General features: G+C 38.1%; 1 protein-coding gene across 6 annotated transcripts in view; it reads left to right on the top strand.

Moving 5' to 3' along the window:
• Positions 1–20,345, top strand: part of LOC132311122 (DNA mismatch repair protein MSH5) — a 93,561-nt gene that overhangs the window by 58,391 nt on the left and 14,825 nt on the right. For all 6 annotated transcript variants that reach the window (XR_009482855.1, XM_059808861.1, XM_059808858.1 and 3 more), the window contains 6 exons: positions 18,236–18,309; positions 18,385–18,484; positions 19,339–19,435; positions 19,552–19,641; positions 19,772–19,836; positions 19,932–19,990. Coding sequence is in view for 5 of the 6 variants with exons in the window: in XM_059808861.1 (XP_059664844.1) it covers positions 18,236–18,309; positions 18,385–18,484; positions 19,339–19,435; positions 19,552–19,641; positions 19,772–19,836; positions 19,932–19,990 (485 nt within the window). In the remaining variant the exon portion in view is untranslated. The remainder of the gene's footprint in view (positions 1–18,235; positions 18,310–18,384; positions 18,485–19,338; positions 19,436–19,551; positions 19,642–19,771; positions 19,837–19,931; positions 19,991–20,345) is intronic.

Raw genomic sequence — 20,345 nt, 5'->3', positions numbered from 1 at the left:
CATATAGGCCTTGCCTTACCCCAACATAGTTTAAACCAAGGCACCTCAGTATCACCTAACCTAGTACCATTCCTAGCAATTTTGAAGGAGAACCTTCCCTCATCCCACAGCAGATTATCTTCCACCTCTTTAATCACTACATTCTGCAGAAACACTTTAACTTGAACCAGATTTTCATGTTGCAAACTGTGAAAATTCAAAAGCCCCATTTTGAATTAAAGAACTAACAAGTGTATCTCTAGGCAGCTGCAAACTCCTAACCACTCTGTGACCAAAAATAGCACTAAAAAGTTGGCCTTTACACCGGCTATCCTTGAAAAGCAAAGTATATTGTCCATCCCCAATCTGAAACTGAACATGCTGCTGCACCACATCTCTAACTTCAACTAAAGATTTCCATATAGAAGAGCTAGTTTGCCTGACTACCACATTCCAATAATTAGTATTCTGAGTATACTTAAACTTAAACCAAGAAATCCACAGTTTGTCCTTGCTGTTTAAAAAATCCCAAGCTAACACACATCTGGAAGCAAGTTGCAGATCAGAAAGTTTCCTAATCCCAAAACCTCCTTGAGTTTTTGGTTGTGTAACTCTGTCCCAATTTAACAAATGCATCTTCTTTGCATTATCCTTACTTCCCCATAGAAAATCTCTGCATTTTTTCTGAATTTGATTGATAGTAACCACAGGAATATCATAAATACTGCACCACTATTGGAAGATAGGAGTGACCACAGATTCCAATCTTCCTGCTAATGACAGCAGTTTTGTGTTCCAACACATAATTTATTTGAAATTTTATCCAAAAGCCGCTTGCAGTGAGACCTCTTTAAGCCATTAGGACACAAAGGCAGCCCTAAGTATTTGATTGGAAACTCATCTTCTGTACATTTCAACACTTGCAAAAGAATCTGCTTCCTTCTCACAGCTCTTGAGAACAAAACTCTAACTCTTCCCTTGATTAATTTGTAAACCTGTGATCTCTTCAAGTCTTCTAAAAATAGCTGCAAGAACACTGGCATTATGCATAGAAGCCTCACATGCTAACATTAAATCATCTGCAAAAAATATATGGCTAAGAGGTTTCTGAAATTTTTCCACAGACTTTAACACTGACAACTCTTTCCTCTGCACAACATCAGCTACCAAGGTAGAAAACAATTCAGTAATCAAAGTAAACAGCAATGGAGATAAGGGACAGCCTTGTCTCAAACCTCTCTGGATGAAAAAAGCCTGCAGGTGAACCATTCAGCAAAATAGAGTACCTAGAAGACCTCAAAATAGCAGCAATCAACTCTATCCAACTGTCTGTAAAACCAAACTTCTTCAAAGCTGTCATCAATCCTTCCCAAGAGACAGAATCGTATGCTTTTCTGATGTCAATTTTTAAAGCCATAGCTGGATGTCTGGGCTTGTTGAAGTCCCTTACTAATTCATGTGCCATAATAACGACTTCCTGTATTTTCCTACCTTAGACAAAGGCACATTGCTCCACCCCAACCAATTTTGGTAACACCAAAGCTAACCTGTTTGCCATGATTTTATTAATGATCTTATAAACCAAATTGCAGAGAGCAATTGGCCTAAATTCCCCCAATTTTGCAGCATCTCCTACCTTTGGAATCAAAGTAACAAAGGAGCAGCTAACCCCTGTAGGCATACTTTTGGAAGTAAAAAAATATTGAATAGCAGCCACCACCTCTTTGTCAATTACATTCCAAAATGTTTGGTAAAATTTGGCAGGGAATCCATCAGGCCCTGGAGCCTTATCAGGATTGAAACTCATCACAACTCCTTTAATTTCTTCATAAGTAACTATCCCTTCTAACATATTCTGATCTGTTACCTCCAGAGTATTCCTAGGATTTATATCACACACCACCTCTGAAGGACTCCTTGAGAACAGTTTTTGGTAATAATCCACAAACCAACCACTGATCACTTTAGGATCAACTGAAATTTCCCCCTCCTCATTCTCCATTTTTGTATTAGCATTGAAGTTTCTTTGCTGTTTTAATTTTTGATGAAAATAAGCTGTACATCTATCATTATCCTTCAGCCAAACCAACCTGGATTTCTGAGCCAACAAAGTCTCTTGATCAGCCATTACAGCCTCATACTCTTCTCTAGCTTTATTCTCGTCATCAAGCATAATATGAGATGGATCACTTAACAGACTCTGCTGTATTGTTTCTAAGTTCAGTGTAGTCTTGATAATCTTCTCTCCTACATCCCCAAAAACATTCTTATTCCACTCTTTGACAGCCTTTTTAACATTCTTGAGCTTTAACAATAATCTATGCATTGGAGAACCCTCAACCCCAATATCCCAAGCCTGTTGAATCAAAGGTAAAACTTCCTTCTTTTCACACCAGAGTTTGAGCATTTTAAAGGCCTTTGGCCCTGAAGCAAATTTTTTTGAAACCTGTACCATCACACGATAATGATCTGAGGTCTTTGCCATTGTGTAAGAGAACTTGGTTCCAGGGTATTTGTCCAACCAAATATCATTTAGAAACACCCTGTCCAGCTTCACATGAATCCTCCTCTAACCCTCTGCCTATTACACCATGACCAGTCCCCATTTGTAGGAGATAATTCCAACAAATTTGCATTTTGTAGACACCTATTAAACTAATCCAACAACCTCTGAGGCACTCTACTACCACCTTTTTTGTCCATATGAAACCTAATTGCATTCCAATCCCCCAGAGTAATCAAAGGGGCTTGAACTAAGGCAGCATATGATGTGATATACTTCCACAACTCCATTCTATCTTTGCTTTGATTTGCAGCATACGCAGGTGTACAGAAAAACTCTTCCCCTGTAGAGTTAGCTACTACTTTAAGCAGCATACATTGATCCTTACTATCCACCACAAAAACAGAAAAAATCACTTGGTTCCACCCAATCCAAATTCGACCCCCTAAATGAACATCATAGTTATTAATCCAACTCCAATTAATTCAAATTTAATTGGAAATAATTTGAAATTTATCAACTTTAACTCTAGTTTCTAATAAACAGACAAAATGAGAGGCATTATTCATAATCCAACCTCTTACCTCCCTCTGTCTTCTAGGCTTATTTAAGCTTCTCACATTCCAAGCTCCAATCATTGAGAAGAGGAGGACTTTTGAGGCAACAGCCCCATTATACTTCTAGTTACCATAGCTGATGTAGCAAACTCAATCTTCTTTGATTTTATACTTGGATCCCCTTGGCTAACTGTCTTTGATCCCTCATCCTTTTGAATCTGTATTTTTACTGACTCAACCATAGTATCTCTAGTGTCCACCCCACCATCTGGATCAACCTGCTCAACTTCTTCTATTATAATAGGCCTGATCACTTGTTCCACACCTTCCAATTCGTCCTCCAAAGGTGTATTTATCACCACAGTAACTGTAAACCTATCCACAAATATCTCTTTATTTGCTTCAACCTCATTACTTAAAACATCCATCCCTGTGGATTGTAACTTATCCTCCACACCAATTTCCTTTGTAGCATCTTCAAATTCTTCAGTCTTGCCCAATGCAGCAAAGGCATCAATCACAGGCAAAACATCAATCACTTTATCTGCTATAATATTCTTTCCCTCGTGCTTAACCACTCACTTATCCACCCCCTTCATAGGTTTAGCCTGTATTACTTTAAGAGGGCACCTATCTTCCAAATGATCCACTTTCTTACACAAAGAACATAACTTAGGTTTCCATTCATATTCTACCTCAATATAGCAGTCACAACCATGAATATCCACCACCATTGATTCTGGTAACTCCTCCTTGACCCCTACTTCAACCATGACACGTACATAATCACCCTTATCTCTATGTACTTCTGAATCGTCCATGCATATTGGTTTTGAAAATTTTGAACACACCTTCGACATCGCCTCAACATTATGACAATGGACTGTTAGATTATGTAGCCGCAGCCAAATTGGTACTGAATCCAACACTTCCTTGGTTAAGTTAACATTCTTGTCCCATTGCTTGATAATAATAGGTCGACCTTCGAAAGTATGAATCCTTGATAGTGTCTGCATGACTTCCTCCTCATAATCAAAACAAACAATGAAGAAACTATCCTTCAGATACACTACTGTCACATTCTTTGCCCATCGTTTCTCAACATATCCCTTAAATCGGTGATAATATGCCCGTTTCCCCATCACATACCCTACCACCGAGTTTTTCCAGTATTGAATCTCCTTTGTGACATCTGATTCAGTAATGGATAAATTTGCACCGCGACTGTCACTATGGTATGATAGATTTGTAAAAGGTTTAGAAAGGTTTGAAGAAAAAAGATTATGCCATGACGGGAATTGCGTCGGGCGTGGAGTAGAAGAAGAAGAGATTGGAGAAGAAGAAGAGAAGATTGGGGTAGAAGATTGGCCCAGAGAGCTTGCCGGTAGTGAAGTGGGGCGAAGCCCCTTCTCCATGCTGATGAACCCCTTGAAACCCTAGTTACGTCGCCTATTATTTTCTAGAGAACGTTTTGTCAATAATTAAGAAGCTGGGTCTTCTCCTAGTCTGACTCCAATATTGGGAGGTAGTAGTGATCACCATCTAGGCCTTTGTATTTCGATTGTTAGGCTGGATAAGACGAATTATATAGAGTGGGCTCAATCTGCTTGTATAAATATCACTGGTCGTAAGATGATCGACCATATCGAAGGGACTGTCACGTATCCCTCCAAGAATGATCCTGAATTCAACGAGTGGAGTGCAAATAATGCACTAGTTATGTCGTCGTTGTTGCAGTCAATGCAGCCACAAATCAGCAAAGGGTTTCTGTTTGTGAAAACAGCTACAGAGCTATGGACAGCTGTGGAAGAGACGTATTCCTCAGTTGGTAATTTTGCAAAACTGTATGAACTCCAACAACAGATTTCAAGATTCAAGCAGGAAGACCAAACTCTTGCTACATATTACCACACTCTATGTGGTAAATGGGAAGAGTTAGATCACTACTAAGACTACATGCCTATTCAGCTGATGTTAAAGCATTTCATGCTATGTTAGAAAGGAATCAAATCTATGAGTTCTTGGGTGGTCTACATCCGAGATACGAGCATGTTAGGGTACAAGTGTTAGGCAAGTATCCAGCCCCTACTTCTGTTAGAGATGTATTTTTGTATATCCAGGCTGAGGAGAGTAGAATGAAGGCTATTTTTGCACCTGTATACACTAAGCCTGAGCGAGAAGTACCATTGTCTGAGAGGTCTGCTCTTGCCACACAACAATGGAACAAATCTAATACTCTAGAAGGAGGAAAGCAGGATGAAAAGAGCAAGTTGAGGTGTGATCACTGTGGGCGTACGTGCCACACTAGGGAAATATGCTAGATTCTACACGGTTTCCTTACTCAAGCGAATGCTAGGCCAAGGCCTAGTCCATATCCACAGCATATACTGCAGAGCGTGAGACTGCTTCTACTGGTCATGCCTCCTTAGGTCAACCGAGTTCTTTGTCTTGGGCTGAACTTGATGCTCTCCGACATCTACTAGCACAACATGCCTCTATTTCCACCTCTAACTTCGCTCAGACAAGTACCTCTCATTCGGCATATTAGGTTTCCACATTATATGGTGAGCCACCCTGGATCAGTTATTTAGGAGCCACTGATCATATGACTGGTATGGCATCTGATTTTTCTTCATACAGTTTATGTTTTGGTAAGGATAAGGTTAGAGTAGCTGATGGCACCTTCACCTCCATTGCGGGGAAGGGCACTATTTCTGCCTCTCCTAATCTTACCTTATCCTCTGTTCTTCATGTCCTAAAGTTTACCAATAACCTCCTTTCTGTCAGTCACATTACAAAAGGCTTGAATTGTAGTGTAACCTTTTTTCCATCTCACTGTGTGTTTCAGGACTTGGATATGAGGAAGACGATTGGAAGTGGGCGTGAGGACAATGTCTTGTATTTGTTGAACGTGAGGCCAACTTCTTATTATGTTGCAAATCAATCTAGTGTTAGGAATAGTAATATCAATAAAGATCTGTTAATGCGATGACATAATAGACTAGGTTATTTACCTCTTCCTGTTTTGAAGCATGTGCTTCCCCAGTTTGCTTCTATTGAATCTTTAGAGTTAAATTGTGAAACATGCGTTCTTGCCAAACAATGTCGTGTTTCTTATCCTACTAGTATTAATAAAAGTACAGCTCCTTTACAACTTGTTCATTCTGATGTGTGGGGTCCTGAATCTATTACTTTATTACTTGGTTTTCGTTACTTTGTTGTGTTTGTTGATGACTTTAGTCGATATACTTGGCTTTATCTTATGAAAACCAAAGATGAAGTTCATTCCATTTGTAAAACCCTTCATAGGATGGCATGTACTCAGTTTGGTTATCCCCTCAAAATCTTTCGATCTGATGATGGAGAAGAGTTTATGTACGGTGGTCTTGCCTCCTTTTTGCTGATAACAGAATTGTCCATTAAACCTCCCGTGTCGATACACCACAACAAAACGGTGTAGCTGAAAGAAAACACCGTTATATTACGGAGGTTACCTGATCTCTTCAAATTGGGATGGGAGTGCCTAAAAGTTATTGGGTTGATGTAACGTTAACAGCTACATACCTTATCAATCACATGCCTTCTAAGGTTCTTGGCTATCAATCCCCCTTCTTTGTCTTACACCATAACACTGCCTTGTTTACTGTCCCTCCGAAAGTGTTTGGTTGTGTTTGTTATGTTCACATTCATCATCACAAGGATACTTCATCACTCGTTGTCGCTTTGTCTCTATGGATGTTACATTGTTTGAGTTTGTTCCTTTTTTTTTCCACTGCTCGGGATTCTCTACAGGGGGAAACTACTATACAGGTAGAGAATCTGTCATCCATTAAGAGGGAATGCCCCCTTCTTTTGCTTGTTCCTATTCAGGGGGACCTTCTTACTGAGGTGCCTATATTTAGTCCTCCTAATACTAATGATTTGCAGTAGGGAAAACAACCAATTGTCTACACTAGGAGGGCAAAACAAGTTATTGACTCACCCCAGGACCAAAAATTCTCCCCTGATCCAGGTAATTCCTCAGTTGACCTTGATACTCCTGATTCTTTTCCTAATAGCATTCCTGTTGATCTTGATGTCCCTATTGCCTATCGCAAGGGTGTTCGTAGTTGTACAAAACATCTTATATCTCAGTTTGTATCCTATGATGCCTTATCTCCAACATATCGTGCTTTCACTTCGTGTATCTCTTCTGTATCTATTCCTTCTAGTGTTTCAGATGCTCTCAGTCAAACTCCATGGAAGGAAGCCATGCTTGAAGAGATAAAGGCCCTTGATAAGAATGGTACTTTGGATATTGTTCCATTACCTAGAGGTAAGAAACCAGTAGGCTGCAAATGGGTCTATACAATAAAGTATCATAGAGATGGAGCAATTAAGAGATATAAAGTCCGGTTAGTTGCAAAGGGCTTCACTCAGACCTATTGGATTGATTATCTAGAAACATTTGCTCCAGTTGCCAAGATGAGCTCTATACGTGTCCTCCTTTCTTTGGCAACTTTCCTTCATGGTGACTTGGAGGAAGAGTTGTATATGACTATGCCACCAGGGTTTAAGCTTGCCAATGGTCAGAATTTAGTGTGCAAGCTAAATAAAGCCTTGTTTAGGTTAAAGTAGTCGCCACGTGCTTGGTTTGAGAGGTTTAGCACTGCTGTGAAAAGAGTAGGGTACATACAGAGTCAGGAAGATCATACTCTCTTCATCAAGAAGCACCAGGGTTGCACCACTGCCCTTATTGTACATGTTGATGATATTGTTATCAGTGGAAATGATTCATCGAATGAAGTCAGCCTTGGGACGTAGTTCGAGGTTAAAGACCTCGAATTATTGAGAAATTTTCTTGGCATTAAGGTGTGCAAATCGAAGAAAGGGGTATTCATTTCTCAACGGAAGTATGTGTTAGATTTGTTGGTTAAAACAGGCAGGCTTGGAGCTAGACTTATTGATATTCCCATTGAGTAGAACCGTAGGTAATGATGTAAATGGAGACCCATTAGAGGATGTGGGAAGATTTCAGTGATTGGTTGGGAAATTGATTTACCTATTTCTCATGTGCCCGGATATTGCCTATGTTGTTAGTGTGATTAGTCAGTTTGTGCATGCTCCACGTACACCTCACCTTGAGATAGCTCATCATGTTCTTCGTTACCTCAAGGGTTCACCTGGTAAGGGGATATTATTTGGCCATCATGGCCACTTGCGTGTTGAAGCCTATACTGATACTAATTGGGCTGGGTCTGTGACAAATCGATGATTTACTTTAGGATATTGCACATTTGTTGGAGGCAATCTTGTTTCATGGCTACGAATGATGTTGGGTGAGTTGGGTTATCCTGTTCGCAAATCAATGAAGTTGTATTATGACAATAAGACTGTTATTAGCATTGCCCACAATCCAGTTCAACATGACTGGACAAAGCACATTGAAGTCGATCGACACTTCATCAAGGAAAAGCTTCGTCTTGAGCTGATTTAACTCCATACGTTAACACACATGATCATGTTGCTGATGTTTTGACTAAGGGTGTGAGCAAGACTTGGTTGCAAAATATGTTAGTCAAGCTGGGCATGATAGATATCTTTTCACCAGCTTGAGGGGGAGTGTTGTCAGGGGTTTATTTGTTATTACTTATATAATATTGGGGCTTATGTGTAATTTCTGAAACTTATTAGTATAAATAGAATATGATGCAAGGATGCAAGCATTCTTTCTCTCTTTCCCCATCTCTCTCTCTTTTTCTCTCATCCTCTTTCTTCTCTTTTTCTTTTTCTTCTTTTTCTTATACTTTATTCTTGATTTGATTACACAGGCAGGCCCTGAAGCATCCAAAAGGCTACTATGGAAAGAGCGCACATCAAACCTTCCCTGAGAAGAAAACATCCACACATGAGTATCGGGCTCACCACCATCCACCTCCTAGCAATACAACAACTCAAAAAAACCAATGGCATCATCCAACTCCTAGTCCTGGAAATGCCTCTGAGAAGCGCACATCCCAAGTCGTCCTCTTGCTATCAAGCCAATAACAATGGCAACCAAAGCATGACTATCCATAGCAAGCCAAATGAGTTTAGGGAAGGTGCATGCCAATGAAAGATCGCTACACCAAATGTCCTCCCAAAAGCGAATGCCCCTACCATCACGAACTCTGAATCTGACGTGTTTGGAAATTTCATCCCACCCTTTCTAGATGAACCTCTAGAATCCTCACCTCAAGAGAGCACCAACTGCACCTATCCTCTCCAAACCTATAGAGATGACCTTCCTCCAGCCTCTCCACCCCAAATCTCCACAACCACTTTCCAAAAGAGCCTTGTTGAACGGCTCCAATCTCCTGATCCTCAGGCAACATCACTGAATGAGCCTGCAAACCTGCTCCCAGCAGATTAGATGATATTTGAACTCCTCCCCCATACCACTCCAAAGGAAATTCTGCTGAAGCTTCTCAATCTTCCTAGCCAAGTTTATGAAAAAAAAATCCTCTTAGCTACCAAAGAAGAAATCAGGAAAAGGGAAAGGAAGTAGGTAGCACAACGTGCTCTTCAACAGGGTCCCTCTCACCCTTTGAAAGATACGGCTTTTTCCACCAAGCAAGCCTCCTCAAAAATACTTCGAGCTAATGACCAGCCACATAAAACAGCAAAATCCAAAAGAATGAAAAGTAACGTTCTGCACCTGGACTAAGAATTCAAAATTTAGAACTTTTAGTTATTTATTTTTTATTTGTTATAAGTTCAAATTTTAGAACTCGTTGTCTGAGTTTGAACTAATCCTAGACTGACTACTTGTTGACAAGGATACGGTATTCACTTCTTATAACACCATCAATATGGTCCATCATCTTGCATTTTTGCTTGATAATATGGATAGGTGTTGCATGTAGATATAGTCATCTATATAGAACTAACATCCTTACAGTGGTCACAACTTTGAAGCTGTGGTTATTACTTATGCCTTTTTATTTGTATTATTGCTCTGTTTAGGACTTGAAACTATTGTTCTATATCTCTTACAAAGTTTACGATATATGTCAGTGTAAAAGTTGATAAATTTTGCCAAATACCGCAGGTCTAAAATTTTTGGTTTGGTTCAAATATTAATATATAGAAATAGAACACTCATCCTATACTAAGGATTAGGTTTTGGATATGATATAATTCATCATTGTTGATTTATTAGCTACCTGTATCTATTTTAAAAGATTACTTGTACTGACAGATTTTTTTTTGAATTGTGACTGTTGAATATCAAAATGACAAAATGCATAATTTCAAAATAGTTTTGAACTTCTAATCATAGGCTTATTTTCGTATTATTAATCAATTACGAATTATTCTGTTTACTCAAGCAAAATAATAAAAATAAAAATAAAAAAGATAAAATCTATCTTCAGATGTGTCTAGTGTGTGCTAATTGATACGAATTAATCAGTTGAATTTCTATTTACTTGGGGCAAAGAAAAACATTAAGATGTTTGTCTATGCTTATTTATATTAATAAGTCAGCACAATTTCACAAGCCTGATGGATCACTTATAGAATTGCAGTTGTCAAAGCCTTTAGCTACCAAAACACTCTGTGCTCATTTATATTAGTGTCTGATTGGTCACTTATAGAATTGCAGTTGTCAAAGTCTTTAGTGACCAAAACACTCTTTTTCCACTATTTCTTGATAGTAATGGATCCAAATGATACAAATTTGACAAAATAGTCACTTATAGAATTGCAGTTGCCATAGTCTTACTCTGGACAATTTGAGAAAGAGTAGACAGATCACTGGTGTTGCGTGTAAAAATGATGGAGAGTCTGTGGATCACCTTCTTTTGCATTGTTCAGTGGCTTATGATTGCTAGTCTTATTTTTTGTCTCTTTGGCATCCATTGGGTTATGCCTCGGTCTTCGAGGGAGTTGATTGACGTTTGGAGGGCCAGAGGGTGGTGGGCCATGCTCGTGACTGTTGGAGGGTCCACTTTGTGTTTGGTGGAGCATTTGGAAAGAGCGAAACAAAAGATCGTTTGATGGGAAGGAAACCTCCATTGGGGCGCTGAAATTTTCTATTATTAGTTCTCTTTTTAGTTGGGTGAAGGGGAGAAATTGTATATCTTTAGATGAGACTGTGGACTTTTTGGGTTCTTTGGGTCCATAGGATTTTATTTTGGTTTGGTTCTTTGCATTTCTTTTGGGATGCGTTCCCCTTTTGAACGCTTTCTAATAGTAGAAATATAATATATAGAAGAAAAAGGAGAGAATTGTGTAAAGGCTTGAATGAGATTATTCACTCATTCATAGCTCTAGTATTTAGAAATAAAAAGAACACATGCTCATATTACAAGAAAGGAAATTAAATCAAATCTATATCAAATTATCAAATCACAGAATATTCTATGGCATAATCAAATCTTTGCTAATACGGTAAGTCATTCCATAAATCTTGGCTATCATATTTGCCAACACTCCCCCTGAAGTTGGTGTGTGGATATCTGAAACGCCCAACTTGGACAATGCATTCTCAAACACAATCATCTTGCTAACGCCCTTTGTAAGAATGTCTGCAAGTTGCTGAGAACTTATGACAAATGGAGTGCAAATCTGACTAACGATGATTTTCTCTCAGATGAAGTGCTGATCAACAAATCAAAAATGTCTCCTCAGACCATAAACAATTAACAATGTCTTCTCAGACCATAAACAACCATTCATGTATCCTCAGACCGTAAACAACCAACAATGTCGCCTCAGACCATTTCCCTTCATACATATGTTTAAAACATGTAGGTGAAAGAATCAACAATGTCTCCTCAGACCATCCCCCTCTATACATATGTTTAAACAATGTAGATGAAAGAATTAACAATGTCTCCTGAGACCATAAAAAGAAACAACTATGTCTCCTCGGACCATTTCTAAATAGGTGGTGCCAAACTTGTAACGCCCTCATTAAGGTCGGACCACCCTGCCTACCCAACATCTCCTGGATAAGCGATGTCACCTTAGACCATTCTCGAATGGGTGGTGCCGAACTCGCAATGCCCTCATTGCAGTCAGAGCACCGTGGCTCTGATACCGAGTAGAAATATAATATATAGAAGAAAAAGGAGAGAATTGTGTAAAGGCTTGAATAAGATTATTCACTCATTCACAGCTTTAGTATTTATAAATAAAAAGAACACATGCTCATATTACAAGAAAGGAAATCTATATCAAATTATCAAATCACAGAATAGTCTATGGCATAATCAATTCTTTACTAATATGGTTAATCATTTCATAAATCGTAGCTATCATATCTGCCAACACTAATACATTTTATTTATTAAAAAAAAAAAAAAAATTGTCATATTCTTTAGTGACCAAAATACTTTTTTCCCCCAATTTGTTTACAGTAATGGATCCATTTATACAAATCTGACCAAACAATTTTTTTTTTTTAGATTGTATTGCAAAGGCGTTCAAAAGGGGAGTACATCCCTCAAAAGCTATACAAGGCCAAATAGGGCCTTTAAACTCTCAGTTGAAAGAGAGAGAGAGAGATAATATATGAAAACCTATATGTTATTGAGTGAGTAATACAATAATACAATGGTGTTTATATAGGAGAGCTATGAGAGTAGGTGAGTGGAGAACAAGTAAACCCTATATATGGTAATGAGGAGTAGGTGACAACCTAGACAATACTATACAATACGTGTGACAACTCATACAATACTAACTTTACACGTGTGACAACTCATACAGTGCTGTATAACGTGACAACTCATACAATCCTGTACAACACTTCCCCTCAAGCTGGAGAGAAAATGTCAATAACTCCTAGCTTGCTACATATGGAATCAATAGAGTTATTGGGAAGCGCCTTAGTGAAGATGTCTGCCAGCTATCTACCAAAAGGAACAAAAGGTGTAACAATCTCATTCAAGTCAACTTTAGATCGAATAAAATGGCAATCTACTTCAATGTGTTTAGTCCTCTCATGGTATACTGGATTGCTAGAAATATGAATAGCTGCCTGATTGTCACAATGGAGAGGAATTGGGTACTAGACTGAAATAACAAATTCCTGTAAAAGAGTTTTCAACCAAGTAAGTTCACAGGCAGTGTGTGCCATATCACGATACTCTGCTTCAGCACTGGAACGAGCCACAACTGACTGCTTCTTACTCCTCCAAGTTACTAGATTTCCTCCTATGAAGGTGCAGTAACCTATGGTGGACCGTCGATTAGAAGGAGAACCGGCCCAATTTGCATCTGTGTATCCCTCAATTAGAAGATGTCCAGAAGATCGATAAAGCAGACCACGTGTGGAGCACCCTTGAGATACTTCAAGATGCGTACAACTGCCTCCATGTGAGGTACCTGATGACTGGTCATGAACTAACTCACAACACTGACTGCATAGGAGATATCTGGACGCCTGATTGTGAGGTAAATAAGTTTACCTATAAGTCTCCGATACGTCTCTGGATCATCGAGTGGGTCACCATCATCCACTTTAAGTTTTACATTAGTCTTTATGGGTGTGGCTACAAGTTTCGAACCAAGATATCCAGTATCCTGTAAGAGATCAAGAGTATACTTACGCTGAGATAAACTAATGCCTTGCTTCGACCGAGCCACCTCAATTCCTAGAAAATACTGAAGTTTACCTAAATCCTTAGTAAGGAAGCTAGAACTTAAGTGATGAATTAGAACTTGTATCCCATCTTTGTCACTGCCGATGATAATGATATCATCTACATACACCATAAGAATCACAATACCACATTTCATTTTCTTTAAAAGAGAGAGTGGTCAGCCTTGCTTCTAGTCATACCACGAGCTACCACTGCTTTACTGTACTTATCAAACCATGCCTCGAGGGGACTGTTTGAGGCCATAGATAGACTTCTTGAGATGACACACACACTCCCCCTTATACTCAAACCTAGGTGGTTGAGTCATATAGACTATCTCAGTAAGGTCACCGTGCAGAAAGGCATTTTTAACATCAAGTTGATGAAGTGGCTAGTCTAGATTAGTTGCAAGAGAGATTATCACACGAATAGAATTTAGTTTAGCCACAGGAGAGAACATCTCAGTATAATCAAGGCCATAAGCCTGAGTGTATCCTTTAGCAACAAGTCGAGCTATGAGATGGTCAACAGTAACATCAAGCTTTTGTTTAATAGTAAAAACCCAACGACAACCAACAACTTGAGTATCAGTAGGCTTAGGAACAAGGTCCCAAGTATGATTCAATATTAAAGCGTTTATTTTTTCCATAGCTTTCCTCCACCCTAGATGAGAAAGTGCCTCCTTGTAGGACTAAGGAAGAGCAATAAAGGATAATAACAAAGAAAAAGCTTGAAAGGAGGATGGAAATTTATTATACGATACAAAATTGGAGATAGGGTGATTGGTATAGGACCGTTTACCTATCCGAACAGCAATAAGTTGATTAAGATCAGAGTCCATAGAGATGGAAGAATCTCTAAGCATTGGTGGAAGTGGCAAAGCTGGGTTTACTACTTCAGTCGTTGGAACATGATCAACTACTCTTCTTCGGCGACGAGCACAGACATGAAGAGCTGGTGGGATGTCAGAATCAAAAACTAGAGTTGGAAGAACAGACTCTTGAGAACAGAGTCCTCCAGACGATTGCCTTCTTGGGAATAATAAGGGACATCCTCAAAAAAAGTTACATCTGCACACACAAATTGTTTACGAAGGGTTGGGCTGTAACATTTATATCCTTTTTGAGTGCGGGAATAACCTAAGAAAAGATATTTGTGAGCACGAGGATCAAGTTTGTCTTGTACCGGACTTAAATTATGAACAAAACAGACACACCCAAACACCTTTGGAGGAATGAAAAAAGGGTTTTTGTCAGAAAACATCATTTGGAAGGGTGATTTTCCGTGAAGGACCCTAGAAGGCATGCGGTTTAAAAGATAAACAGCAGCCAGAACTGCATCTTGCCAAAAATGTTTTGGAACATGCATTTGAATTATTAAGGCATAAGTGATAGCTAGGATTGGGCCATTCTTCCGTTAAGCAACTCCTTTTTGTTTCGGGGTATCAACACAAGATGTTTAATAGATAATGCCCCTTGACTAAAAAAATTTTTAAATAACATTGAGTTTATATTCAAGGGCATTGCCAGTTCTAAGAACAAGTAATTTTGCATCAAACTAATTTTGAATTTCAGCATAAAAGGATTGAAAAATAGAGAATACTTGAGATCTATCTTTAAGAATATAACCCCAAGTTAAATGTGAATAATCATCAATAAATGACACAAAATAATGAGCACCAAATAAACCAGTAGTACGAGCTGGTCTCCAAACATCTGAATGTACTAACTCAAAAGGTTTTAAACTTTTATTATCAAAACGAGACTTAAAAGTAGCCCAACGATGTTTACTAAGTTCGCAAGTAGACTTAGAAAAATCAACTAAAGAAGGGACAAGGCTCGAAGACTATTGGAAGAGGGATGTCTAAGGCGGCAATGCCATTGGTAAGCTGAAGAGGAGGTGGATTGTAGAGCTGTTGGAGCAATAGTTGACTGGAAGTAGTAAAGACCATCCTTCTCAAACCCCTCACCAATCGTTTTCTTCGTCTTGAGATCTTGAAAGACACAACGAGAAGGAGAAAAAGTAACAACAATTTAAATTTGATATGATTTTGCGAACTAACAATAAATTGAATGAAAACTAAGGGATATATAAAATTGATGAAAAAGTGAGACCCGAAACGCATAAGGTACCAATTCCATCAACAGGTGATTTGGTACCATTCGCTATAGTAACAACCAATGGTGAGAAAACATGAGAAATATCATAAAGAAGAGACGAGGTACTTGTCATGTGATTGGATGCCCCTGAATCAATGATCCAAGGTGTAGAAGATGAAGCATGGAGGCACGTATTACTTGAAGTAACGATAGTAGCGGTGGAGGAGGGCTGATTTGCACACTCACACTTTCCAGAGAATCATATTCTGCTTTGGAGAGAACTACTTGTTCATTCGCAAGAGTGGGAGTAGTCTCCTCCGAAACCGAAGTTTGATTAACCCAAGTTGGCTTGCTATGAAGAGCCCAACAGAGTGATTGTTTCGGCCACAATGAATACACTTCTTGCTGCTGCGACCCCTTTTGCTGCCACGAGTACCACAACTTGGGTTGGAAGGACCTCTACCCCCTCGTCCTCAACGAAAAGTATTATGTCACTCACTAGGAACAACAAGAGCAGAGTTGTTGTCCTTCTCAATCACAGGGGCACAAATAGATGCTCTTCGAACTCGAGCAAAAGTCTCACTTGTTGTGGGTATCTCCTTGCCAGACAAAATCTGCGAACTGATCGGAGCGAGCTCGGGTTTAAGTCCAGATAAAAATTTTGCCACCCGAAACTCCTCCCTGTGCCTTTTTTGTTGTTCTATGTCTGTAGTTAATGGTTGGTCGACATTCAATTCTTCCCACATACCCTTCAGTTCTGAGTAATAATCTCCAATAGAACAATCTCCCTATTGGAGATTAAAAATATCCTTATACAACAAATAAATATGAGAAATATGCTTTTCTGAAAATACATGTCCCTGAGATTTTCCCAAATATCTTTGGCAGATTCTAGGAATGACACGTTGTTGAAGATCTCAAGCTCCAAGTTGTTCCATAACTAAGTCATAATCTGAGCATCTTCTTTCTCCCAAGCGTCAATAATCTTTTCATCACTGGTGGGTTTGGTTGATTTAACATAAGACAGTTTTCCTCGAGCCCGTAAGAACACCTCTACGGCTCAAGACCATTGAAGGTAGTTCGAGCCTTTCAGTTTGATGCTGGTGATTGACCCAAGAAGATGGGATTCCTTAGTATCCATCACAAGAGCTGTCGAACAAATGAGATATAGTAGCAAGCGGGAGCCGAGATAAGAGAACCAAGATCTAGCCGAGATGAACCCGAGGGAAATTATCAAGGAGAGAGCTGAGGAGGGATCCGAGAGAGATTGCCGAGACGAGAACTGAGATCGCCGAGAAGAGATTGCCGAGAGAAAACCGAGATGGAATCAAGATCGGAGAGTCTAAATAAGACTAATTTTATTTTATTTTATTTTATTTTTTTTTTTTTAAGAGGGATCGATTTCCTGCTTTGATACCATGTTGAAAGAGAAAATATATGAAAACGTATATGTTATTGAATGAGTAATACAATAATACAATGGTGTTTATATAGGAGAAGCTACGGGAGTAGGTGAGTGGAGAAAAAGTAAACCTTACACATGTAATTCTATTTATGGTAATGAGGGGTAGGTGACAACTCATACAATACTATACAACACGTGTGACAACTCATACAATACTAATTGTACACGTGTGACAACTCGTACAATACTGTACAACACTCTCAAAGAGTCCAAAAAAATCAACTGTCTCCTCCATGGATTTACAATTTCTCCCTAGGACCCAACAAAAAAAGAGTGCTAATAATGGAGAACTTCAGCGCACCAATAGAAGTCTCCTTCCTTCAAAGGATCTCCTATTTAATTGCTTTTAGTTTACAATGTTCTAATTTAAATTTTCACCAAGTAAACATACATACATCAAATTGAACTTTATAACTCCATCATACTACAGATGTTTTTCATGTTAAGAGGCACACAAATTTGTTAATTATATATATATATATATATATATATATATATATATATATATATATATATATATTTTTTTTTTTTTCTGGACCTATTGACTACTAAATACTTGGGGAATAGGTATGGAGGAAGGGAATTTGGGGTTCTATATTACTCTTTCTAAACATATGCATGTCAGTGTCTACACACATCATAGATGCATAAATGGTTTGTTATGCACACAATAAATCGAAATTAGATAGGATTTCCATTTCACATATTGTTGGGTATTAAGGTTAATTTAATCAACATGAGCTAGATGAACCTCATTTTATTACTTAATATCTCATTTCTATCAATTCACATATTTCCTTTTGGAACGTTGGTGAAATCTCACTTTTAAATGACCATATCTGCATTCCTTTTGTCAAAAGAATAATATTTTCTCCCCCATCCCCCCACCAACCCCCCCACCCACTTCCTAGCAGAAATATATTTCCAATCTTTATTGGGACGAAATTTGTTAAGTAAATATTACTGCAATCATTCCTCTCACTTTTTTCGCACAAATATCATTGCTATCGCTTTGTTTGTAGGATACTTGATGTGCATTTTTGAAGAAAAGCTTGATGAAACTACTCTTGAGAAACTTCCAGATTTTGAATATGCAGTAAGTCAATTACTGACTTCGATTGTATCATTTAAATTATGCAATTAACACTAGAAAATGCGCCATCAAATATAGTTCTCAGATGAGGATGCAGACACAAAAAAATTCTTCTATCGGACCTCAAAGACACGAGAATTGGACAGCCTTCTTGGGGATATATATCATAAAATTCTAGGTGTGTGATTTTAATAAATTTTTTACCATGTTTAATTCCCAGTGAGAATTCATAAATTGCTTGGAATTATGTATTGAATTTATCAAAAAGATACAAATGAGATTTGAAGTGTCATGTACAAGAAAAATAAACTGGTCTATAATTCAACTTACGGTAAGTATTACACCCACTTTGCCATGTGCTTGTGCAATTTGATTGTTTTGACTACCAAATTATTAACAATCTTAAACTAGAAAGCATGGATACGGACACCAGATGCGGGTACAACACGATACGGACACGATTATACTACAAATCTCAAAAGAATAGGACACAACCGAGTGGATACATAAAAAATAATATAAAATATATTATTATATATAAACATCATAATTTTTGGTTATTTTATTTTAATAATCATGAATGGCATTACTAATTTGGAAGTTAGAGTTGGACATTTGTTATTTTTGTTTTGCAAAATTTTATTTTATTTTTGTAATTAACATATAATATATTTTGAATTGCATCGAATCCCATTCTTCTAAAAAAGAAATAATTTCAAAACCACCCTGCCGTATCTTGAAAGTGTCCAAAACGTGTCTTTTATTTTATTTTATTTTATTTTTCGTGCCCATGTTGTTTGCAACCAGAAAATAAATTTTTTTAATTGCATGACACTTTTAGCAATGTCCGACAAGTGTCCAATACTGCCCCGCGCCACGACACCCCAGGAGAAGTGTCCATGCTTCCTAGATGTTAACTTAGCCCACCTTTTAGTTACAACTTACAATTTACAAAAGTGACGATTCTATAATGTTTATTTTTTACTAACAGAATTTAATGCTCTTCCTTTCTTCCTTAAATTCTTTTTGAAGACATGGAGAGGGCAATTACCGGGGACTTGGTGTCACATATTCTTTTGTTCTCAACACATCTGATCAAGGCTGTGAATTTTACAGCTGAACTTGATTGGTAAAATTAATTTCAATTACTGGCTATTTTTTTGCATGCTCTTTCCTTAAATCTCTGTTTATTGTTTGATTTTCAGTATATTTTTCTCACTTCAGTCTCTTCATGTTATTGCTTAGCTTTTTGTCATTGGCATTGGTTGCTCGTCAGAACAATTATGTGAGGCCAACTTTGACCACTGAAAACTTGCTTGACATACGGAATGGAAGGTTAGAAATGTTGCAATTAAGATATGTTGTAAACATTATTTAGAGTGTACTGAATCCTATTGCAACAAATCACATGAAGAAAAGGATATCCACCAATAAAGTTCTAACAAGTGGTTCATCCTGTTACTAGACATGTTTTGCAGGAAATGACAGTAGACACATACATCCCCAACGATACAAAGATTCGTGATGATGGTATTTAGAGTTTTCACATTTCTTAGGGTATTGGCTTTGGCTCATCCTAGCATACTGGTTATATTCGTTAAATTTATAAAACCATGTGTCTTCAGGAAGGATTAATATCATTACCGGCCCTAATTATTCAGGGAAAAGTATCTACATAAAGCAGGTCCGTAATTATATTTATACCCTTTCCAGAACTGTCTCTCTCTCTCTGTCCACACCCCCTTTTAGTAATTCATGGTGGGTTTATGAATTATGTATGTATTGTGCCTCTCTATGCATGTGTCTAGGCTATGGTATTCATATAAGCCTCCAATTTGGAGTCCAGAAATGTGTTCTATCTTTTAACTAATCAATTCTCTTTATAGTCATATTGATGTAGGGGAAGAAGAATAGAGTTGGGGAAGAAGACGAAGAATATAGAGAGAAGAAATTTCCACAATAATCTCAATATCAATATTCATAAAACGTACATCACAATGCCTCCTTCAGCCATATATATAGGCTTAAAACCCTAAATA

The sequence above is a fragment of the Cornus florida genome, unplaced genomic scaffold (assembly GCF_030987335.1).
Source record: "Cornus florida cultivar Cherokee Brave unplaced genomic scaffold, ASM3098733v1 CherokeeBrave_3.0.0_Hap2_Chr06, whole genome shotgun sequence".
In the NCBI taxonomy this organism is placed as follows: domain Eukaryota; kingdom Viridiplantae; phylum Streptophyta; class Magnoliopsida; order Cornales; family Cornaceae; genus Cornus; species Cornus florida.
This window is presented reverse-complemented; position numbering and strand designations above follow the sequence as displayed.